This window comes from Natrix helvetica, assembly GCF_964273705.1.
Source record: "Natrix helvetica genome assembly, chromosome: 9".
In the NCBI taxonomy this organism is placed as follows: Eukaryota; Metazoa; Chordata; class Lepidosauria; order Squamata; family Natricidae; genus Natrix; species Natrix helvetica.
In genome coordinates this window covers 3,180,642-3,205,512 of record NC_138560.1, presented here as the reverse complement: position 1 = coordinate 3,205,512, position 24,871 = coordinate 3,180,642, and the positions used below count along the sequence as shown (strand labels likewise).

The 24,871-nt window shown below is 45.9% G+C and overlaps 1 protein-coding gene across 2 annotated transcripts in view; it reads right to left on the bottom strand.

Annotated features, from left to right (window-relative positions):
• PRSS16 (serine protease 16) overlaps positions 1-14,160 on the bottom strand; it is a 93,011-nt gene extending 78,851 nt beyond the window's left edge. For both annotated transcript variants that reach the window (XM_081962557.1, XM_081962556.1), the window contains exons 1-10: positions 13,895-14,160; positions 10,191-10,384; positions 9,577-9,676; positions 8,047-8,176; positions 6,869-6,992; positions 5,732-5,809; positions 4,741-4,788; positions 3,233-3,505; positions 2,092-2,233; positions 563-742 (exon numbers count right to left, since the gene is read on the bottom strand). In XM_081962557.1, the coding sequence (XP_081818683.1) occupies positions 563-742; positions 2,092-2,233; positions 3,233-3,505; positions 4,741-4,788; positions 5,732-5,809; positions 6,869-6,992; positions 8,047-8,176; positions 9,577-9,676; positions 10,191-10,384; positions 13,895-13,961 (1,336 nt within the window). In that variant the 5' untranslated portion in view covers positions 13,962-14,160. The remainder of the gene's footprint in view (positions 1-562; positions 743-2,091; positions 2,234-3,232; positions 3,506-4,740; positions 4,789-5,731; positions 5,810-6,868; positions 6,993-8,046; positions 8,177-9,576; positions 9,677-10,190; positions 10,385-13,894) is intronic.
• Positions 14,161-24,871: the final 10,711 nt, after the last annotated feature.

Here is a 24,871-nt window from a genome sequence, read left to right as displayed (position 1 = left end):
TGGGAGCAAAAACGGACCCCAAATGCTAAAAAAAAAAGTTTAAAAAAAGTTCCTACCATCCTTCACTACAGCTAATCGTCAGAACTTTTTTTTTACTTTGTTAAGCATTTTTTTTTACTACCAGTCAGGGGTGAACCGGTAGCATTTCACCCCTGACCCTACATTATTTCTCCCCCTCCTCCTCCTACTCTCCACAAACCTCCCTCCCTTCTAGCACTGATGATATTATCTAGCTGGGTCATGAAACATCTGCAAGAAAACAACCCAGCTCAGAGAGCACCAAGGACCCCTTCATGTCAGCTCTGAGCTACAAATATTCTCCTTTATTAGTGAGCTGACGTGTTTTCCGTTCCCAGCAAAATAAAACCCACTCTAGGTATCAAGTTTGGCTGCTGTCAGCTCCACGTTCTTCTCGCGGCGTCCACGTTGCCATGCCTTGGCAGAAGGGTTTTGCAACCTTCCTGGGATTTCCTCGTGGTCTCCTCTCCTAACGTGGACCGGTTGCAAAGCCACTTAAGCTTTCCAAAAGCAGAGTTCACCCCCTGGCGATCAAGTCTCGTACCGTTCACGAAAAGAACCCGGCTGGCTTTGGGATGGTTGGCCCCATAATAGTCGTTGGTAAAAGAGACGCCTTCGCTGACGTTGCGATAGGAGATGTTGAAAACCTGACGGCAGATCTCTAACTGGGAGTCTAAGGTCATTCGGGGAGAGAAGGGGCAGTCCGGGTCTTCGCAGGTGAGGTCTAAAATGGGAGGAAAAGCCGTTTCGGAAAATATTTACTATGCAGTTACACTGAGGGATAAGAATCAAGATCAGGCAAAGTGTTAGTATCGCTTTATAAGGCCTTGCTAAGAGGACCACACTTGGAGTAGTGCATCTACTTTTGGCCTCCACAATATATAAAAAGATGTGGAGACTCTGGAAAGAGTGCAGAGAAGAGCAACAAAGAGGATTAGGGGACTGGAGACTAAAACATATGAAGAACGGTTGCAGGAACTAGGTATGTTTAGCTTAAGAGAAAGAAGGACTAGGGGAGACATGATAGCAGTCTTCCAATATCTCAGGGGTTGCCCCAAAGAAGAGGGAGTCAAACTATTCTCCAAGGCACCTGAGGGTAGAACAAGAAGCAATGGGTGGAAACTAATCGAGGGGAGAAGCAACTTAGAACTAAGGAGAAATTTTCTGATATTGAGAACAATTAATGAGTGGAACAACTTGCCTCCAGAGGTTGTGAATGCTCCAACATTGGAGGTTTTAAAGAAGATGTTGGATAACCATTTGTCTGAAGTGGTGAAGGGTTTCCTGCTTGAACAGGGGATTGGACTAGAAGACCTCCAAGGTCTTCTGAACCCTATCTACTATCCTTGTAAAAGGCAAGTATGTTTTTCCCCTCATTTGGCAAAATGTTGCCTCCTGATTCAAGATCAAACTGAAAAACAAGATAAACAAAGAGGGAGAGAGGAGGCAAGAGGGAGGAAGAGGAAGAGAGGGAGAAAGAGAGAGAAGGAGGGGTAGAGAGAAAAGGAGAGAGAAGGAGGTGGAGAGAGAGGAAGAGAGAGAGGAAGAGAGAGAGGAAGAGAGAAGGATAGGGAGGGGTAAACAGATAAGGCGAAAGACAGAGGGAGAGGAGTCGAAAGGGGAAGAGAAAGAGAGGGAGGAGTAAACAGAAAAGAAGAAAGAAGGATGGAGAGGAGAAAGGTAGAGATCAAAAGAGAGGAGGAGAAAGAGAGGGAGGAGTAGACAGAAAAAGAGAAAGAAGGAGGTTGAGAGAGAGGAGGAGGAGGAAGAGGAGAGAAAAAGAGGGAGGAGTAGACAGAAAAGGAGAAAGAAAGAGGGAGAAGTAGAGAGTGGTCAGAGACATAAAGGCGGAGAGAGAGGGGTTAAAAGAGAGAGAGAGAAGAAGAGGAAGAGAGGGAGGAGTAGACAGAAAAGGAGAAAGGAGGAGGGGGAGAAAGAGAGTGAGAAGGAGAGATGTGTTGAAAGAGAGAGAGAGAGGTTGAAAAAGAGAGGGGGGAGCTCGGATGGGCTGGCAAAGAGGGGAGGGGCCTGAAAGGATGGGAAAAGATCCGAATTCTTTCAATGCTCACTTACAGTAGCCAAATTCTGTGCAGGTCTGGAAGTACCACTGTCTCATAGCGTAGAACGCCAGCCCAATACTGCTGTTGCGTAACTCCTCCACAATTCCCTCCTGAGAGTTTTGCAGACACGGCATTCCCAGCTTGTCCATGATGCCCTACCACAAATAAGACCCAAGGTATCCTGGTGACTGAAGGGCTGTCGGGATTCTGCCTCTGGGTTTCTTTATTTATTTACTGAATCGGCGTCCCTTCTTGTTTATTTCTACAAATAACTCAAGGCGGAGAACGTATCCAACACATTTTCTTCCTCGTCTTTCCACCTGTGAGGGGGGTCTGGGCTGAGAGGGACTAGCCCAAAGTTACCCAGCTGGCTTTTATGCCTAAGGCGGGACTAGAACTCACCATCTCCTGGGGAATTGGCCCAAAGTCACCCAGCCGGCTTTCATGGCTAACGATGGGACTAGAACTCCCAGTCTCCTGAGGACAGGCTCAGGGTCGCCCAGCTGGCTTCTATGCCTAAAGTGGGACTACATCTCAATGTCTCCTGGAGATTGGCCCAAAGTCACCCAGCTGGCTTTCATGGCTAAGGTGGGACTAGAACTCCCAGTCTCCTAATGACTGGCCCAAGGTCATCCAAGTGGCTTCTATGCCTAAAGTGGGACTAGAACTTACCATCTCCTGGGGATTGGCCCAAAGTCACCCAGCCAGCTTTCATGGCTAACGATGGGACTAGAACTCCCAGTCTCCTGGTGACTGGCCCAAAGTCACCCAGCTGGCTTTCATGGCTGGGGTGTGATTAGACCTCACCGTCTCCTGGGGATTGGCCCAGAGTCACCCAGCTGGCTTTCACGACTGGGATGGGACTAGAACTCCCAGTCTCCTAGGGATTGGCCCAGAGTCACCCAGCTGGCTTTCATGGCTAGAAGTCCCAGTTTCCTGAAGCCTGGCTCCAAGTCACCCAATTGGCTTCTATGCCTAAGGTGGGACTAGAACTCCCCACTTCCTGGTCTCCTGGTTTCTAGCCTGGTGTCTTAACCCCCAGCCCAACTGGCTCTCTCTGCCCACACTCATTACCGGCTCCACTGAGGTCACCAGTCAGGCCCCAGGGCATGGCCTTCTCGGTGGTGTCCCCCTCAGGAATACAAATGCCTTACGATGTTGATGAGAACGAGCCTCCGATATGGAGAGCCGATGCTGCTGTTGGTCATGATGCTGCAGACGCTCTCCACGTTGTCCCACAGATCGTCATCGGAGTTGTACTGCACGGCTCCCATGAAGATGTCGGCTAGGTTGGTGACCAGCACCTGGCAGTCGCTTTCCCCTTGCAAAGGGCTGCAGGAGTGGAAATCTATGCTGAGTTTTGCCAGCCACCCGGCACGCATCATGCTGTCCAAGGAAGCGAAGGCCTCTCTCACGTTTTGCAGGCACTGCAGGAGAAAGCAGAGAAGCCCCAACCCAATTTAGGACGGTCTTTGGACGTTGGGGAGGGGGTGGCATTCACGGATAGGAAGCAGAAAGCAACACAATGGAAGAATGGACACAGAGTTAGGGGGGAAAATTGAGATCCGCTCACCATCAAGTTTGCATTGCTGAATGGTGAGTTCTACCTAGGTTTGGCTTCGCGAAGTATGCTAAGCCATCGAGCTGAGCTAGCGAGCCAAGAGGTCTGGGTTCTGGGTTCAAATGCTTGGGGGTGGGGGGTTTCCGTGGTTGGAGGGCAAAGCTCCAACACCCATATGCACCCTCCGGTCAATTTGGGCGCTCCTGCAAATACTCCTGTTGAAACTGCCCGTGTCGGCCTCAGGCGTGAATGCAGTTAAAGGATTCTGGTCTCGGTTTCCTAGGTTGCCCAAAGGTGCAGCAGAAAGTAGGTTGAGGGAATCTAGTGAGAAACAGCCTCGGCAACCTGTTGAGATCCAGGGATATGGGGATCACAATAGGGGAGAAATCCAGCAGGTTCTGACAGGTTCTGGAGAGCCGGTAGCGGAAATTTTGAGTCGTTCGGAGATCAGGCAAATGCTACCTCTGGCTGGCCCCAGGGTGGGGTGGGAATGTAGATTTTGCAGTATCCTTCCCCTGCCACGCCCACCAAGCCACTCCGCGCCCAAGCCACGGCCACAGAACCAGTAGTAAAAATTTTGAATTTCACCACTGGATCACAACATTTCTGGCCTTAAAAATCAACAGGACCAGAAGTGGTATTCTGCCCATTTGCCCCGGTTTGGGTGAACCAGTAGCACCAGCTGCAGGGGGCTCCGCCCACCTACCCAGACGTCATCATGGACACTCTGCACATGCCCAGGAGGTTGTGATAGGGAACATAATTGATAGGGAACATAAGCTCAGAGACCCAAATTTCAGACTTGTCCATTTGTCAGCTTTTGATTTTTTGCTAAAAATTGAGAAAAAAGGATCTTGTACTTTAGGGGGTCCAATGATTAGAAAGGGTAGACTGGAAAAAAAGGGATGCAACCTAAGAGAGAAAGGATAAAATATAAACTTATTTATAGCTGCTGTAAAGAAGATTGGAATTCCTTCCTTCTCCTTCCTTCCTTTCTTCCTCTCACTTTTACTTTGTTTTCTTTTTCCTTAAATTTGCATTGTTCTTACTTTACACAAACGTTTTCTTTTTACAATGTGTTTTTTTTTTGAGACAACTGACCTCTGTGGAACCTTTGATCACTGGATTTGACAGACTCGCAGCGACAACCTAAAGAAATGGAAGTAAAAAAAAAAAGAAGAAGAGAAAAAACGACATTTACGGGATCTCTCCAACGTATATGATCCAGCCTCTTTCTAAAATATTGCAGCTTCAATCTGGAGGGGAAGGTTTCACAAGAGACTTCCTGTGGCTAACCAATGTGTTAAAAACAAATAGATAAGAGCTAAGTTTGTGCAGGAACCCTGCTGCTTTCCTTCTCCCTTTTTTCCTCCTGCACAGTGGAAAACACTGATTTTGTTTCCTTCCATGAAATACGTAGGCGACTCTTTCATTGGATAAACACAGTGCACGGGTCAGTGTTTTTTACGCTTAAAAGTGTGTGGAATTCAACTCCCAGAATTCTTCAGCTAGTGTTGCTTGCTGGGGAATTCTTTTGAGTTGAAGTCCACACATCTTAAAGTGGCCCATACTAAAACAACTATATCTATATCTATCTATCTATAAATGGCCGTGTGTGTGTGCGTTTCAGCAAAGCTCTGGAGCGCCTCAAGCAATTTCAATCAAACTTGGCACACAGATGACTTACACTGTGGAAACAAATACTGTGGGGGGGGGGAAGACACCCCTAACACCTCTCAGGGTGTATGTTCTGTTAAGATACAGCCTGTTGTGCCTTAAAATGGCTTCTACCATACTGCTTTAAAATGGCTGTACTAGTACAGCGCTGTGGAGTTGCCATAGTAACGGCTTCACAGTATTCCACAAGGGGGCTCCCTCTGGTAAGGGGGGAGGAAATCCAACATTAGAAATTGTGGCAACATTTGGGGAAGGAGGGTTGGAATAGCTAAATACCTGGGTTATCAGCTACTAGAGAAATAAATTATGGTGCTTGTTTCCCCCCCCCCCCCCCTTCCTCTCTTCCAAGTTAGAAAACTCCATATATATATATGCAGACCAATCTGCTAATTTCTGACGAGGTACAAAAGCTGACCTTGTTGTAGCCAGGGAAATCCATCTTGGCTCTAACTGGAGCTGACGATGCGATGGCGGCAAAGACCAGATGGGGAAACTGGAAGAAAAGAAGGAAAGGTGGTCAACCAAGGAACGCAAAAAAAATATATTTCCCTGTGAGTTTTGGGATTTTTGGCGAGGGAAGAGAGGTGACCTTTCAACTAACTTTCCCCTGGCCTTTGACCTCAAAGCCGTTTCTGATGTGCAGAAGAAGCCGTTAACGTGACCCCCCTCCTTCAACGTTCCAGTTTCTGCAAGAAGAGTTTGATTCCCTACAGCTAATCCTCGTTTAACGACCACAATTGAGATTTCAATCCCAGTCATTGAGCAGAGCAGTTGTAAAGCAAAATGTCTCGTGACTGCTTCACTCAACGATCACAATCCCGGCAATTCTCTTGCAGTCGTTAAGTGGTCTCACGGATGGTTAAGCAGAGGGAGTTCTGTATTTTGGCTGCTTTCCACATCCTGTTCTGACCTAGGTTTCCTGATACCGTAAAAAGCGCACGCTTAGTCCCCAAAACCCTCTTTTTATTTCAACGGCTGTGAATTATGTTCATTCACAGCCCCTTAATGAGTCACAAATAGTTTGTAAACAGTGCAACAGAACTCTACCAAAGTCTTTCAGGATAAGGCTGATAAGCACCCACCTTTATCTCCCTTGAAATGCTGCCAAAGACCTAATTGGCAATTAGCTTTGCAAGGCCACACGGAGCACAGAGTCCAAACGGAGCTTCAGAATTTAAACAGAACAGAACGAACAAAGTTGTTTCCTGCACAGGCTCATGTGCCTTTGCTCCTCCTTTATGTCCTATGGAAAGGGCCAATCACCTCCAAGCCTTACTCTTGAGTCCCCCTTTTTGTCTTAATTGTTCTTGCCTTCTGGAAGCTCTGCGCATGCACGCACTGGGAACAGGCTCCCCCTGTTCAACTGCCTCGCTGCTGTCTGACTCTGGAGGCAGCACATAACTCCCGGATGCCCCTGGACCCCTCTCTGTCTCTGATGCAGAGCTCTCGTCCGAGCCTTCCCCAGACTCCAGGACTGGACCATGTTCCTCCCCAACCTGTCCGATTCTGCTGCCAGTTCCGCAGGCTGCTGGCGCACCACAACAGATCCTACCTTAAGCCTAAACCAGGCAGCCAAGGAACCAGGATACGAGCCTCCAAAGCAGATCCAGGTGTGATTTGCTGTCAAGTTGTACTTCTCGGTGATAAGATGGCGGAAGGCAACCAGATCAGAGAGACTGAAAGGGAGAACGTTTAAGAGAATATTAGCAAGACACGGCGGGTATTTCTCCACTCCAAAGCTTCTTGATTTTGCCTGGCACCCCAGACAAGGTGTTTAAGCTCTTCCTGCCCCTTGAAAAGCTGTCTAAACTGGGCCTGAGTTCAGGTCAATACAATAACCAGTCGCTAACAAGGCGCATCAGGTTTCTAGACCTCAAGGCAGTAAAAATAGACTTCAACTTGTTTAGAGTCTGGTCAGAATAAAACAAGGCAGAGATGCTGAACTTCGAATCTGAAAACCAGGAATTGCAGAATTATATACTCCGGACATTTGGCGTTCTTTCTGCACACATATCTAGAATAGGTAATCTGTAAGTCGAAACTTTTAATTGCTGCAGGTTTTTGATAATTTGATGCTTTTATCATTTTATTTTGTGTTTTTAATATTGTTACAAGCTGCCTAGAGTCGCTTGTCACTGAGATGGGCGACATATAGATTTAAATTAAAATAAATATATATAAAGGTAAAGGTAAAAATTCCCCTTGCACATATGTGCTCGTCGTTCCCGACTCTAGGGGGCAGTGCTCATCTCCGTTTCAAAGCCGAAGAGCCAACGCTGTCCGATACTATAGTTATAGTTATATATATATATAGTTATATATAGTTATAGTTATATAAATATAAAATAAATAATATATGTATATATTCTAAATAATATATATTTATATAAATAAATACAAAATTTATATAAATATATAAAATAAAACAGCCCGGGGTTTGTTTGTTTGTTTGCAAATACAGACCAAAATAGAGAACACATTGAAGATTTCTAGCTGTTCAAATCAGCACGTCCCAACCTTACAATTTTAAGATCTGCGGACCTCAACTCCCAGAATTTCCTAGCCAGCCAGAATGGCTGGCTGGGGAATTCTAGGAGTTGAAGTCCACAGTTCTTAAAATGGCTAATATTGACAAACCCTTGGTCTAAAACAGTCTAGCAAACTCCAGAAGGAGGAAGAGGAGTCTGGCTAGACCCTCAACTGAAAACTGGCGAATTTGGGGCAACTCACGCTTGCTGGCTCGACAAGAATTGAATATTTTCATCCTCCAGACCATCAGGGTTAAGGCTGCCCCCGTAGAAGCGATGTTCCAAAGCGACCACCATGGCTTTGTACTTCTCAGCTAAATCTACATGATGCCCTGAAATCGGAATAAAATGCAACAGGGGGACAGATAATTCAGCAGGGACTCCTCACCCAGCTGCAGTATCTAGCCACAGGCCTTGTCCCTTTTTTGCAGTGGCAAACCCCAACATCTGGAGAGCTTCCCCTTGCCTCCACATCTGCAATTCAAATTTGTGTGTGTGTGTGTGTGTGTGTCTAATTTTTAAGGACAATCCACCGCTGGCAAAAAAAAAGGCAGGTGGGTTCCTAATGCTGTGGGATTTTTGCAGCCCCTCCAAAAAGGGTGCAACGCAAATGACAGAAGCATGGTGCAAAAATAAGAAAAAGAAAGAAATTATATCTGTTCCCCAGCAGGAAAAGAGATGTGCGCATGGGAAGGGCAAAGAAGATTTTGCTTATTTTCATCGTTTTGATCCAGACACTTTTATTTTCTCGTAAGTGGGCAAAGTCCCTTGGACAGTGAGATGGACATCGTATAAATTTTTTAAAAAATTAAAAAACAAGAAGCAATAAGCTCAGGGAATGCATATACTTGAAATGGGCTCCAGATAGAAAGAATCCAATGTGCAGAAATTCAAATACTACAGAGATGCAGAGAGAGTGTTGTGAGGGGCTTGGTGGTTTTCTTGCAGATGTTTCATTACCAAACTAAGTAATGTCATCAGTGCTAGAAAGGAATGTGGATTGAGGATGGTGGGGAGGAGGTGGGGAGGAGGTGGGGAGGAGGAGGAGAAGAGGAGGAAGAGGAGGACGACTGTGGGATGTTTGGTGCTCTCCAAATTTAGTGGCTTTCTTGCAGACATTTTATTACCAAACTAGGTGTCAACATCCATGCTAGAAGAAAGCTGGGTTTGGGAGGGGGAACAGAAAGAGAAATGTGAGGTCCTTGGTGTTCTCTCAGCTCGGTTGTTTTTTTGCAGACGTTTCATTACCCAACTAGGCAACATCATCAGTACTAAAAAGGAATGGTGTTTGTGGGCAGGAGGGGGAGGAGGAGGAGGAATGCCGGGTCCTGTGCACTCTTTGAGCTTGGAGGTTTCCTTGTGGACATTTCATTACCAAACTAGGTAACGCCATCAGTGCTAGAAGGGGGTGGAGGAGGAAGAGGAGAATTGTGCACAACAAGAAGAGGTATTTTCTTCTCATATCCCAGATGACTCTATGATAATTCTATGAGGCCTCTCCTGTATGAAGCCTTTCCTCTACAGGGCAGCTGGGAGCTCTACAGGGAAGGAGTCAAAAAAGTCAAGATGGCGGCCCTGATGACATGATTAAGTTTGCAGAGCCGGGATCCTGGACATTTTCCCGGCTGCCCATCCCAGCTTCGCTTCTTTCCAGGCAAAAAAAAAGCCCAGCTGAACACTATTCTTCAGAGAGTGGCTACGTGGCTGCCACCACTCAGCTCGACTCACTTACCGTCCAGCACAGATAACTCCGTGAGGTCTGATTCCCCCCCTATGTAGAGGAAAACGGGCCCTGTGGGGCGCTGCCAGGGTTGCTCATTAATCCAGTAGCGCTGAAATTCAGAAAGAAAGACGGAAGAGAATCAAAATCACTGAGTATAAAATTAGTAGCCAAGAAAAGCCGCTGAGAATTAAGAACGGGGCACTGTTCAAATTCGCATCCAATACCGCAGAGGTCTCCAAACTTGGCAATGTTGAGATTTGTGGATTTTCAACTCCCAGAATTCTTCAGCCAGCATAATTCTGGGAGCTGAAATCCATAAATCTTAAAACTTCAATAGTTCACTGACTGGGGAATTCTGGGAGTTGAAGTCAACACATCTTAACATTCAATAGCTCACTGACTGGGGAATTCTGGGAGCTGAAATCCATAAATCTTAGAACTTCAATAGCATCCTGACTGGGGAATTCTGGGAGTTGAAGTTGGCTTATCCTAATAGAACCGTGAATGGGGAATTCTGGGAGTTGAAGTCCACACTTCTTAAATCCGCCCAGGTTGAGGAACATCACCAAGGCAGTGCCAACCGGAATGTAGACAGCTGTCAGTTCTCAACCCCCATTTTTCACCTGGTTAAAGACGCGTCTCTCCTGCCGGTTGAAGTGATCCAGAGGTTGAGTGATGTTCCCCACTTTAGCATGGATAAAATTTCGCATCCCTGGCCTTGGTTGGCCCTGAAGCTGCCAACGAATTTGCACTTCCTTCCTCGCCTGTTTTTCGTGTTGCCGCTCGACATGCTTACGGAAGAGCCAGAAAACGTGGCCTAAAGGGAAAATAAATAAAGATTTTTTTAAAAAAAAACCTCAACTTTCCACAATACTTCAGTGTAAACCCTGCCAAAACTCAAGGTGATTTCCAGTTAAACCTCCTTTGAACCCTGTCTCATCTGCCCAGTCATTGAAGTTGGGAAATTACCTTTAAGAATTAGCTGACGTTATCATATCAAGCTGGTTTCGATAAACCACACAGGCAATCCTCAACGTAGGACCACAATCGGGCTCCAAATTGCTGTTGCTAAGCAAGACAGCGGTGAAACGGGTTTTGTGACATTTTACAGATTTTCTTGTCACCGTTGTTAAGTGAATTGCTTCAGTTGTTAGGAATATGGACTTTCCCATGGGCTTTGCTTGTCAGAAAATCCCCCAAAAGGGATCACATGAGCCCTTTTGTGCAACTGTCGTAAGTACGAGTCAGTTGCCATGCGTCTGAATTTTTGATCACACGACCAAGGAGAGGCTGCAACCGTTGAATGTGTGAAAAACAATCTTTTTTCAGCGCTGTTGTAACTTTGAATGGTCACTAAGCAAGCTGTTGTAAGTCAAGGACTACTTGTAGTTTAATTGTGGCTTAGGGGATCTTGGAGTCTTAGTAGACAACCAGAGCTAGCAGTGTGCAGCGGCAGCCAAAAAAACCAATGCTGCATGAACAGAGGGATACAATCAAGATCAAGGGAGGTACTAATACCACTCTATAAAGCCGTAGTAAGGCCACACCTAGAGTACTGCATCCAGTTTTGGTCACCACACTATAAAAAAGAGGTTGAGACTCTAGAAAGAGTGAAGAGAAGAGCAACCAAGATGATGGAGGCTAAAACACACGATGAATGGCTGCAGGAACTGGGCATGGCTGGTCTAGCGAAGAGAAGGACCAGGGGAGATGTGAAAGCATCTTCCAATATTTGAGGGGCTGCCCCAGAGAGGAAGGGGGTCAAGCTGTTTTCCAAAGCCCCTGAAGGCCAGAAAAGGAATAATGGATGGAAACTGACCCAGGAGAGATTCAATCTGGAAATAAGGAGGAATTTTCTGACAGTGAGAACAATCAACCAAAGGAACAAAAGTTGCCTTCATAAGTTGTGGGAGCTTCATCACTGGATGCTTTCTAGAAGAGACTGGACTGCCATCTGTCAGAAATGGTTTAGGGTCTCATGCTTGGGAAGAGGGGGTTGGAGTAGATGACCTCCAAGGTCCCTCCCAACTCTATTCAGATTGATTGATTCAACCTGGAAATGAGGAGACATTTTCTGGCAGTGAGAAGAATCAACCCAATCGAACAGAAGTTGCCTTCGGAAGTTGTGGGAGCTTCATTCCTGGAGGCTTTCAAGAAGAGACTGGACTGCCCTCTGTCAGAAATGGTGTAGGGTCTCCAACTTGAGCGATTGGGGGGAGGCTGGACTAGATGACCTACAAGGTCCCTTCAAACTGTTAATCTGTTGCATGCTTAGCTACATTTGTCCCTGGCAAGCGGCCCATTCAGGCATCCGTTGAGTTTCTCCGCATACCTGGAAGTCAACCCTTTCTCCAATTACAAGCAACACTGTTTTTTGCAATCGCAAGAAACTTCCAAGTAAATTACAAGTCACTTTTAGTTCCTTGTTCTCTCTCAAAGGGCGAGGAGCCAGAGACTCTTTTCAAGCTGCTTTTAGAGAAATGAAACCGAGCCGGGAAGATCCGTTCCAGCTTCTTAATTCTCAGAAGCTAAACGTTATCAAATATATATATATCAGTCACAAGACACCCACTTGCTGACAGTGACTCACAAATTTTATCAGCCCCAGTTCAAGATTTGATTTGATTCGATGGGGGTGGGGGTGGACACCTGGCCGAGATGAACTCAGAATACGTTGCACAGAAGGAATTCCAAATGCACTGGGCGCAAATCAATTTCAGAATCTATCGGGCGGAAATAAATCCCAGGCCCATTGTGCAGAAAAGAAATTCAGAATATTCGTCCTTGACTCACCAATGTTTGTTTAGTGACCGTTGGAAGTGACAACCCACCCTGAAAAATGTGCCTTATGACCATTTTCTCACAGCATTCCCCGTGGTCACGTGATCCAAATCCAGCCTCTTGGCAATTGACTCGTAGTTACGACGGTTGCAGTGTCCTGAGGTCACGTGATCCTTTTTTTGCGACCTTTGGACAAGAAACATCAACCCCCGTTGCCAAGCCAGATTCACATAACGACCGTGTCGCTAACTTAACAATGGCAGCGATTCGCTTAACGCTGGCGGCAAGAAAGGTTGTAAAATGGAGCAAAGTTCCCTTTAGGAACAGGGACTTTGGGCTCAGCAGCGGTCGTAAGGCGAGGACTTCCCATATTGTGTAGAAATAAATTTTGAATAAACCGTGCAATATAACTGAGGTCAAAGTTCAGGGATGGGGGAGGTGCATGGATGTCTCTCCCCGCCCCAGCCTCATTAGAAGTGGTGCCCCCTCCCCAAATAATTATGGGAGATTTTTCCCAAGCTGGAGAACATTCTCTATGAAAAGATTCTCTTCCGTCACTTGTCTGAAAGGGTCTAAGCTCTCCTGCTTGAGCAGGGGGTTGGACTAGAAGACCTCCAAGGCCCCTTCCAGCTCTATTTTGGTCATCTGAGGTCTAAATAAAAGCTGATCTTGAATTTCTTTTCAGGGTTTTTGGCATCTTTTTTTAAAGCCTGGGAGGTGCAGGGGGAGAAAGATAGGGCACTCTGTGTATGCTCAAAGGAGCCAATAACCTCCAATTAACCAAAGATTCAAAATGTCAGGCAAAAGCCACTGCAGGCTAACCCCTTTAGATGAAGGAGCAGCCTACCTGAATCACACACCATTTTGGAGGGAGTGGAGGATGCTTTTACAACTGTAAAAATGAGCCTCCCCTTGCAAACGCACTCTACCCCTATCCCCAGGAAGGGCAGGGGCCACATTTAAGCACCCTGGAAGTAGAAATGTCCCTGCTTTTACTACCCAGAGAGCCCCACGGTGAGATAGGCAGCAGATAAATTTAATAAGTAAATTTAACAAATAATGCAGCTGTAAAAGTGAGCCTCCCCTGGTGAAGCAAGGTCTGCAATGAAGCATGTTGGAAGTGGAGGACTCACTGCTTTTACCACCAACAAAATTGAGCCTCCCCTTGCCAGCGCATTCTACCACTATCACCAGAAAGGGCGGGGGGGGGGGAGCTATTTAAGCACCCTGAAAGTAGAAATGTCCCTGCTTTTACTTCCTGGAGAGCCCCACGTTGAGATAGGCAGCAGGTAAATTTAATAACTGGCTATTTTTACCATCAACGAAACGGAGCCTCCCCTTGCTGGCGCATTCTACCACCGAGTATCCCCTGGCTGGGAAGGGGCTGTGATTAAGCATGCTGACCCCCCCCCACCTTTAAGCCCCACCACCACCAATACTGAACTGGCTTGTATGGGAAACTGGAACCCGCTGGTCCCAACCCAGAAGCCAAGCAAACGGAGCGGAAAGGAGACCACCCGGTAACCTCAGAGACTTCGGCACTCACCTGCGTGAGCGAAGGCAAGCAGGGCGACCAAGAGGAGCCCGCAGGAGAGACGGCAGCGGGGCAGCATCTTCCAACCCACCCGAAGTCAACGAAGTCAAGCCAAGCGCTCGTCCCCTGGGCCAGAAAAAGCCTCGCTCACATGACCAGCTGCCTCACCCCGCCTCTTGGCCCTCCTCACTTTGCGAAGGGACGGGGGAGGGGGTCGGGGAGGAGGGAAGTCGGGTCGGGCTGGCCCCGGGTTCAAAGGCCGGGACTTGCCTTCCCTTGCCCGCCTCGGATCTGCTGCGTTTGCACAAACGTGACCCACCGAGCCCGAACAGCTGACCTCATGTGATGCGCGACCCCCCACCCCAGCCACCTATCCAAGAGGCATGTGAGGGGTTCACGTGATGACATGGATGAAGTCACCCTCGGGACCGTGGGAAGGTGGCTGGGACGCGCGTTAGCCCTGTTGTGTGTGTGAACGCGGCCGCTGACACGGATTCCCAGCTCTCTGCATTGCCAACCGGGCGTCCCTGAAACCTTGCCGGTTGCCCCCCCCCCCCAACCCTCTCTCGTTCCCTTGCCCCGCAAAATGTAAGACCTATACCCGCTGTGTTTTCACGTGCTGGGGTTTCCAGAGGCGCAAAGCAGAAGAACAAAGAGTCGGAAGGGACCTTGGAGGTCATCTAGTCCAACCCGCAACCCCTGCTCAAGCAGCAGGAGACCAATAGTATTGAAATACTACTTTTTCAATCTCTTCTTTAAACACTTCCACAACTTCTGGAGGCCAGTCGTGTCACGGATTCATTGTTCTCAGTGATGCGAACGATCGCTTAATGGTTTCATTTCACTGTTCCCACGCTCGGAGCGGATCTTTAGGCCAAGGCGGACGGTTCCCACGAACCTGAAGGGGAAACTCCGGTAAAAGCGGAGAACGTCTCGGTTCCGCCTTCCGCGAAGTCGGAAAACTTTCTCGCCGCCAGGGGGCAGCAGAGTCGCGGCGGTGAATCTCCGCCGAGGCTCGCAGCTGTGGGATGCCGAATTATTAGTAGTAGTAGTACTAGCAGCAGTATTGCTGTGTTTGTTGTTTGTTGTTCATTTATATTTATTTGTATTTGTTTATCCATTTTTATCTATCTATCTATCTATCTATCTATCTATCTATCTATCTATCTATCTATCTATCTATCTATCTAATTATGTATCTATCATCTCTCTCTCTCTCTATCTATCTATCTATCTGATTACATCTATCTATCTATCTATCTATCTATCTATCTATCTATCTATCTATCTATCTATCTATCTGATTACATCTATCTATCATCTATCTATCATCTATCTATCTATCTATCTATCTATCTATCTATCTATCTAATTATGTATCTATCATCTCTCTCTCTATCTATCTATCTATCTATCTGATTACATCTATCTATCTATCTATCTATCTATCTATCTATCTATCTATCTGATTACATCTATCTATCATCTATCATCTATCTATCTATCTATCTATCTATCTATCTAATTATGTATCTATCATCTCTCTCTCTCTCTATCTATCTATCTATCTGATTACATCTATCTATCTATCTATCTATCTATCTATCTATCTATCTAATTATGTATCTATCATCTCTCTCTCTATCTATCTATCTATCTATCTATCTATCTATCTGATTACATCTATCATCTATCTATCTATCTATCTATCTATCTATCTATCTATCTATCTATCTATCTATCTGATTACATCTATCTATCATCTATCTATCATCTATCTATCTATCTATCTATCTATCTATCTAATTATGTATCTATCATCTCTCTCTCTCTCTATCTATCTATCTGATTACATCTATCTATCTATCTATCTATCTATCTATCTATCTATCTATCTATCTATCTAATTATGTATCTATCATCTCTCTATCTATCTATCTATCTATCTATCTATCTATCTATCTGATTACATCTATCTATCATCTATCTATCTATCTATCTATCTATCTATCTATCTGATTACATCTATCTATCATCTATCTATCATCTATCTATCTATCTATCTATCTATCTATCTGTCTGTCTGTCTGTCTATCTATCTATCTATCTATCTATCTATCTATCATCTATCTATCTATCTATCTGATTATCTATCTATCTATCTAAAATTTAGAGAGGGCCTAGAAATATGGCGCTCCCAAACATTTAGGAGCCCCAGCGAAGTTTCCTAAAAACCATCAAAGTTTACTGTTCAAATAAACCCAGATTCTGGCCAGACAACCCAGATAGCAAGCAGAGACCCACAATAAATCAGTTTTAACTAAGTTATTCGATGTATTGAATGCGTCATTTATTAAATGTATATGTCAGCTGCTATCTTATATAGTGATGCATCTATACATACATACATACATCCACACACATGTATGTATGTATAGGATACATCGCTTTTTATATCGAATAGCCACCTTTAGTATAGCATAGCATGGTATAGTATAGTATGGCTTTTATTGTCATTGTACATCATGTATACAAGGAAATTGATTTTACCCTCACTGGTGCAATCCATGACAACAAGTGCAAACAACATAAATAGCATAACGAATAATCCTTATTCAAGTAATTAGAGAAAAGAAAGAAAGACTAGTCATACGTTTCCACGTGTATGTGTGGAGTGATTGTGGTTGTGTTTACCAGTCTGACAGCCCAAGGATAGGAACTATTTCTAAACCTATTTGTTCTTAAAGTCTTTCTATCTTAAAGCCTCTTTGGATATAAAGATCAAATGAGAGTTTAGATGGCTATTCATATAACAAGTTACATTTTAAAGTAAAAACAACTCAAAACTCAGGCGGGGATGGACAAACCCAGATTTGGGGTTTAAATACCCAGCCCTGAACTAAGCTGGTCCCAAAGCCAGGCTGGGGGTCTCTGCTCCCATTGGGAAGCGGATCTAAAGGGTGAGGGAGGGGAATGCCTTCCCCCAACCTGGTGCCCCCCAGATGTGCGGCGGGGACAGGGGCGACCCCCCCCTGTCCACACTCATCTGCAGACTCAGCTTAGTCTGGGCGAGGCGGGCGGGCAGGTCAGTCTATCAGACCTTTAGAGTGCCCAATTTTGAAAAGCAAGGACATTGCAAAACAAATTGGGAGTTCCACTGACCCCACAGAAAGAGGGACACGATGGGGAGGGTCTTGCATGCATTTCCCACCTTCTGCCCTAAGCAGGTCAGGCCATTCGACTTTCCCGCACCCCCACCCCCACCACTGGACACCCCAAACCGCAAGGCAGGCTGGGAATTGTAGGAAGGAGAGTGACACCTGAGGAGGAGGGTCGGTCTTAGCTTGCAATGGGGGGGGGCAGCCCCAAATGAAGCCCCCTCTGCATCTTTTGCATTGGAAACCTTGCAAGCAAGCTTAACCTTCCCTGCTCCCACCCACCCACTCCATCCTGCCTGCCTGGCGCTCCCCCCCCATCAATTATTTCTCCTCTTCCTCCTCTGCTCCTGGCTTCACCTTCCCAAGGTCCCCTCCGCCCATCTGTCTCTGGAGGATCAAGGAGATTATCATCCAATCTGCCTCTCTCTACTTCCCTGCTTTAAAACCTGCTGACAGGTTGGGAGATTAAATTTTCTGACCTCCCCCCTCCCAATCCATCCATCTTCCCCCTCCCCCATTTTTCTTCCAATTCAGCAGGTCAGCCAGCAACAAGCCGGACTTAGTTCTCCTCCCCCTTCCCCCTTTCTCCTCTTCCTCCTCCTTCCCATCTTCCTCCTCCCCCTTCCTCCTCCTCTCCCTTACCCCCTTCCTCCTCCTCTTCCTTCCCATCTTCCTCCTCCTTCCCCTTCCCCCTGATCTTCCTTATGCCCTTCCTCCTCCTTCCCATCTTCCTCCTCCTCCCTCTTCCTCCTCTCTTATCCCCTTCCTCCTCCTCCTCCTTCCTCTTCCTTCCTCCCCCTTTCTGTCTTATTCCTCCTCTTCCTCCTCCTCCCTTCCTCCTCTTTCTCCTTTCCCCTTCCTCCTCCTCCTTCCCTCTTCCTCCTCCCTCTTCCTCCTCCCTCTTCCTCCTCATCTTCCTTATCCCCTTCTTTCTCCTCCTCCTTCCTTCTCCTTCTTCCCCCTTCCTCCTCCCTCCTCCTCTTCTTCCTCTTCCTCTTCCTCCCCCCCCCCACTACATCCTCGGAGGGTGAGATGTCTCTGAACATACATGGATTGTTGTCAAATTTCTTTAAATGGCCTAAGGAAAGGCTCCTTTGAAGTGTCCCCTTGGAATACCTGGTCCTAATCCCAACCAGGTCATTAGGAATATATATACATATACTGTATATGGCTGGATATTTAAAAAGAGAGCGTGGATTATTTTCTGCCCCTGGATCCTTTCAGCCATTGGCAAGAAACTATATTTCTAGCAGTTGAAAAATGCAATTTAGGTGTTTACGAAAAGGCTGTCCTGGATTCATTTAACAACCACGCTACTCACTTAGCAACTGCAGGGATTCACTTAGCCACCGTGGCAGGAAAGGTCGTAAAACAGAGCAAAATTCACTTAAGAAACGTCTCCTTTCGTAGCAGAAATTTGGGGCTCAATTGTGGTCGTAAGTCGAGAACTAGCTGTATCCTCCCTTCAGGAAGCCTATTAGCCTTTTCAAGACCTGGTTAGGGGCCCAGGCCTGGGGGCCCCAAGTGCGTGAAGGACCCTGTTTCTTCCCTGTTATTAGCCTCCATAGCAGTGGTTCCATTCTATGACCATATATATATATTTCCCTTATATGGTTTAAATTATTTTTCATTTGATTTGAAGTTTGATGATGTACGCTACCCAGAATCACTTTGTCAGGCCTGCAGTAATCTTTTCTTTTGGATCTTTGTCCTGCCACACTTTCTATTATTCTGCTATGCATTTTCTATGGTGGGAAAATGGGAGTTGGGGATTGTGCAGAGTTAGATGATATGTAGCCATAACAACATTCTTTCTAGAAAGCCAAGGTCATCTTTTGTCTTTGCACCTCGGCACCTGACTGGAACTGGATGGGTGGAAGCTGCCAGCATGGCAGTGGGAGATTGGACCATGGGATGAATTGGTGGGTGTGGGGAAAAGATCTTGAACTTTCAACTGGGTGGGGAAAACTGGGGAGCTTTCAGATTCGGGTATTCCCAGATGTTCCAACATGGCTCTCTTCATAAATTGGAACTTTGAGGAATCCTTTGCCTCGGACTCTGATTTACTTTCGGATGCTATTTGGAAGCCTGACATACTTCTTAAGAGGGGCAACTATTTGAAATGAGATAAATTAACACACAGAGAGAGAAATATAAATTTTAGCACTTCCTCTTTCCCTCCATAAAGCGGCTTACTGAAGCCTTGGAATCAAGGGAATGCCATTCCCGGTGAAGATTTTTTTCCCCCAAGGACCTTGTTGACTTTTCAAGGCCGTCCAGAGTTGGCAAAGGGCTGCGCACCCAACGGCAACCACACCAGAGTTGAGTCAAAAGCCGTCCCCGTGTATTTATTAATGCGGCGTTGCCGAAAACAACGTTCGGGCCCAGGCACCGTCCGTGTGTCTCCTAACCTGGGCTGATCCTTTTAATTCTAAACCCTATTCTCTTTAATTAAAAAGGTTACCCCAGGGGACGGTGCACCGATCAGCAGATGCCACTGCCCACCCCCCCACCCCCCAAAAAAGAGAGAACCAATTTGCCATCCTTAGCAGCTCCTCTAATCCCCACTAATTCAGTTACCAATCTGGAGGGCCCTAAGAGGATTGCGGGCATTTGCTAAATTAGATAAGTAAAAATAACAAATGTCACTCGGTTGGAAGGACAGGGAGGGCGGTGAATCTGGAGGGCAGGAGCTGTTTCTTGAAGGTGAGGGCATCGGGGCGGGGGCAGTGGCACCCCCCACAGTGGAAGAAAACAGGCCTGGTTTTTACCCTTCTTGAGAGAAACAGACTCAGTTGCTACTTCGTTTTTGTTTTTAGCAGAATGCACGTTGCTTTGAGTTAAGGGCAGAGATAGTATTCAGACGGTTCAGACTGGTTCGCGCGAACCAGTAGCAGAAATCGTGAGTGGGCCCGTGGTGGATGCCCAGCCCTGTTGTAGCGTACCGGTTGCAATGGGATCTGGAACCCACCATTGGTATGTAGGAAGGAACCTGAGAGATGGATGGAAAAACGCAGCATCAGATAAGAGGCCGCTGGGCCCCTAGAAGGATTGGGTCTATTCCAGGGGTCGGCAAACGTAAACACTCAAAGAGCCATTTGGACCCGTTTCCCACAGAGAAGAAAACACCGGGAGCCACAAAGGTCCTAACCGGAAGCTCCCTGTTCAATTCTGGAGCTGACCGGAAGTTCAATTCCCCCACCATAGAGTCTCCTCCTAGCGCGGCGTCCTTTTCCCTCTACCCGTCCTAACCAAAAGCCCTCTCAATGGTGGAGACAACTGGAAAACCCTCCCCTTGCCATAGAGAGTCCTCCTGGCGCTCTGCGCTTCTCTTCCCCCCCCGCACACACCGGAAGCTCCTCTCAAAATTGTGCCGACCGGTGACGGAGCCACAGCAGAGGGAGGAAAGAGCCACATGCAGCTCCGAAGCCGCAGTTTGCTGAGCCCTGGTCTATGGCAAATGTCTCAGAAGGCACCTTCCCTAGTTTCTTGGGCTGTAAAAGGGGAGGGGAGGGAGAAAGGTAACTTTTTATCAGGCGCGAAAGATCACGTCCACACTTGAAGGTTTCATTAAACCGATTTATATTGCTATAGTCTTTGTACAAGTAGGTCTACGGAGATTCTCAGTCATCCAGGTCATGGTTGTCTCCAAGGTGCTTTTCCAGAATCTTCTGCACAAGAATCTTCTCAATCAATGGTCCACACAAAGAGCCCTCAAATTACCAGCATTGGTTTAGGAAACCATGGAAAGTTACAACCCCACTGGGAAATAAAAGTGACTTAGGACCGGTTTCTGCACTGTTGCAGCGTCCCCATGGTCACATGATTCAAATCCAGAGGCTTGGGCGCAACTGGCGTGCATTTATGACGGTCGCATGTGTCCTGGGGTGACGTGATCACCTTTTGGGACCCTTCCAAGAAACAAAAGTCAGCAGGGAAGCTAGATTCCCTTCACAACCGTGTTCGGCACTTAACAACTGCCGTGCTTTGCTTAACTGTGGCAAGGAACGTCGTAAAACGGGACAAAAACTCACCTAACAACTCTCTCGCTTAGAACAGGAATGTTGGGCCCCAGTGTTTTCACAAGTCGAAGTCAACCTGTACCTGGATGAAGTTAGATAAGGGCCACCGGCACCCCAGGGGGAATGGGAATTGAGTTCCTTTGTGACTACATAAGGGATTCCTGTCTGGTCCCTCTTTTAACGCTCCCCCTTGAGAGGGGCGAGATTCTGTTAAGGTAATCTTGCAATAAAGTAGAATTCCTTCATCTGAGCTGGCTTCCCGGTTTAGCTACCTCACTGGGCTAAGAGTGGTTGAGCCGACTCTTAGGGGCTCTGCACGATATCGTCAACCAGCATCTAAATAAACCATCATCTAAAGCAGTGTTTCTCAACCTTGGCGACTTTAAGTCCTGTGGACTTCAACTCCCAGGATCGCAGAATTCTGGGAGTTGAAGTCCACAGGATTTAAAGTCACCAAGGTTGAGAAACACTGTTCTAAAGGATGTAGGTTCCGTCAACACGCAAAGCTTACTTCCCACTTTAGGTTGTGCATAAAAGATTGAGCTTGCAAGAGATCTGAGGGAGCGACACGGCTGGCGGCAATCTTGGGAATCGATCCAAGGCCAAAGAAGATCAATAGCTTCCATGGATGGAAGGCAAAAAAGCATCTGGCCCAGCTGTCACTCCACATTCAAGCCACTGCTTGTTTTCAAAAAGATCTCTATTCCTCGACCCCAAAACCATGTTCTCAACTCTTTATTACATCTCCTTCTGCACTTTTGAACAAGGACGTCCACAGACAACAAGCTTGTTTTGCCAGCAGGAAGAAGCATGACAATTTAAGCTGCTGTTAAGGCGCAACTGGGCTGCGATTCGGACAAAATGACCATCTGTCCGTACCTGAATTTATGATGATTTCCTCTCCTAAAAAGGTAAAGTTTCCCCTTGCACATATGTGCTAGCTGTTCCCAACTCTAGGGGGCGACACTCATCTCCGTTTCCAAGCCGAAGAGCCAGCGCTGTCCGAAGATGCCTCCGTGGTCATGTGGCCGGCATGACTCAACGCCAAAGGTGCACGAAACGCCGTTACCTCCCCACCAAAGGTGGTCCCTATTTTCCTACTTGCATTTTTACCTGCTTTTGAACTGCTAGGTTGCCCCAGAAGCTGGGACAAGTCATGGGAGCTCCCTCCGTTACGCAGAGCTAGGGATTCGAACCGCCGAGCGTCATAGCCACCGAGCCACCTTTCCTGTCCTAATCCTGCATTTTATCAAGATTTAAACTAGCTTGCAAAAGCCTGTTTGCAGAGCAGAGCGAATCGAAGTCCAGGCAGCAGTTCCAGACTTACAACCACAATCGGGTACCACAATCTCTAGGGCAGCGATGGCAAAACTTTTAGGCGCCCAGTGCCCAAAGTGCATGTGTGGCATGCACTTAAACTGCAAGGTGTGGGCACATGCATGCGCAGCAGAGATCCAAAGACCAGTCGCCGACAGGACGCACGCACGCATGCGCAGAGACCCGAAACAGAGCTGGGGCGACAGCGCATACGCCCACGGAGAGGGCCCTGGATGCCACCTCTGGCACACTTTCCATAGACACGCCACCATCATTCTAGGGCTAAAACAAGACAGTTACTAAGCAGGTTACACCAATTTTACCTTTCTGGTCATGGTTGTTAAGTGTCCTTAAGGAAATTCGATCCTCCCCCCCCCCCCCAATCCCCTGGGGTTAACTTGCTGGTGAGAAAGTGAGCTGGGGAGGTCGTCAGCAACGATCCCACGACAGTGGGATGTGGCAGCCGTCATAAATACACCACCAGTTGCCAAGCATGCGAATTGCGACCACGTGCCTGGGAGGCTGTTGCAATGGTCGTAAGTACGAGGATTGGTTGTAAGTCGCGTTTTTTTCCAGCATTGTTGTGATTTTGAATGGTGACTAAACAAATGCTTGTCAGTTTGTCTTGTTATCTGATCACTGCAGAACCAATTATTTTGACCAGAAATGAAAAGGACAACACGCCACCCGCGCGCACACACACACACACACACACACAAATCCTTAATAAATTCCGACGTGTGGGGGTGTTTTTTAAAACATTTTAATATTTTTTGCTTTTTTTTTTTTTAAACCCACCAACAATTTGATGTAACTGCACAGGAAACAGCTTGCCACAGACTAAGACAATAATAAATAGAGATCCATCCACAAAAATAATGTGCATGAAGTGTTTCCGTCTACAGCAAAAGGACAGGGGTTTCTTTTGTTTAAAAAAATGACTAAGATCACTAGACTATAAAAAAAAAAGAATCTAACACCAAGCATTTATTTTAAATTTGAAAAGTCCTGTTCTAAAATGTGTTGAAGAGAAGTAAAAATTATATATATATATATGTATATATATATATATATATATATATATATATATATATATATATATATATATATATATATATATATATATATATATATATATATATATATATATATATATATATATATATATATAAACACTTATCACTGTTTTTAACCTGTACAGTTTAATAAAATACAGCTTTGATAAATGAAGCCATAAAAACTGTTAGATGTCTGCATTTATTTATTTCCAGCCCGCTGTCACCTCTTTTTAACTCAATGTTTTTAAAAAATGACTAGCAAAAGGTTTCGTTGCTTTTTAAAAGTCTAAAATAGGGGTGTCCAAACTTGGGAACTTTAAGACTGGCTGGGGAATTCTGGAAGTTGAACTCCACAAGTCTTAAAGTTCCCAAGTTTGGACACCCCTGGTCTAAAGGATTAACGTAATGATCATAAAATACAAAAACTGTCTCTCCAGTTTAGACGTGAATGGAAAATGATCCCTGGGACTGTTGTCTAAAATGTGGATTCCTATTTGAATCAGCCCTGCATTCAGAATGGATCGGCCACCAGAAGCAAAACGTTTTTGCCTGCAGACGAAAGCAACCGTTTAAAAAGATGGTTTGACAAGTTGGCCATTGGCTAACCCTTCCATCAACTTTTTTTTTTTCCAAGGCTGTGTGTTGCTTATTTTTACATGTTTAAAAATTTCTGATGGAACTCTCTTATTTTTATTTTGCAAAGTTTGGACAGAGGGGAAAAAGTCCTCCGAGCATTCCCTACTTAAAGAGATGTTTTTGACTTTGATCATTGCTATCTCCTTCCGCTAACTTGTTTTTTTAAGGTGCCCAGGCTGTCTTCTTTTACAATTGTTCAAAATTCAGTTAGCACTTCTATTACGTTGGAGTGGGGGGGGGGGTTTGAATCAAAAAGCGGGAAGGGGGGAAAAAAATCATCAAAGCGTTTCCTACTTTAAAAAACATTTTGACAAGGGGACAATTTTATTTTCCTTCCACCAACTTTTTTTCCCGGGGCACCCATGCTATCTTATTTTATATTTATATATATATATATATACATATTTTAAAAAATGGATAGAACGTTTATTAATTTTTATTTTTACAAAAAGTAAAGTGGGGGAAGAATCAGTGAGTTTCCCTAACTAAACGGCCAATGTTGCTGCCTTCATCAAAAAACGGAGAGATTCTGCGTTGGTTCTCAGGCAAGATCCAAAATCCTTCTGGTTTTTGGAAAACCACATCAATTTACACCCCCCCCCCCCCCCCGCGATGGCTTTAAAAATCCCAATTAATCTCTGCAAAGGCAGGGACAAAACAGTTGAAGAGTTGGCCTTCCATATTTCACTGGGTCTAGAATCCCATTTCTCAAAGGGGAATCTGAGATACTGAAATCGCTAGGACACTCAAGTCTTTGAAAAGTAGGTAGTGGGGGGAAATGCCCTGGAGAGTTAGCAT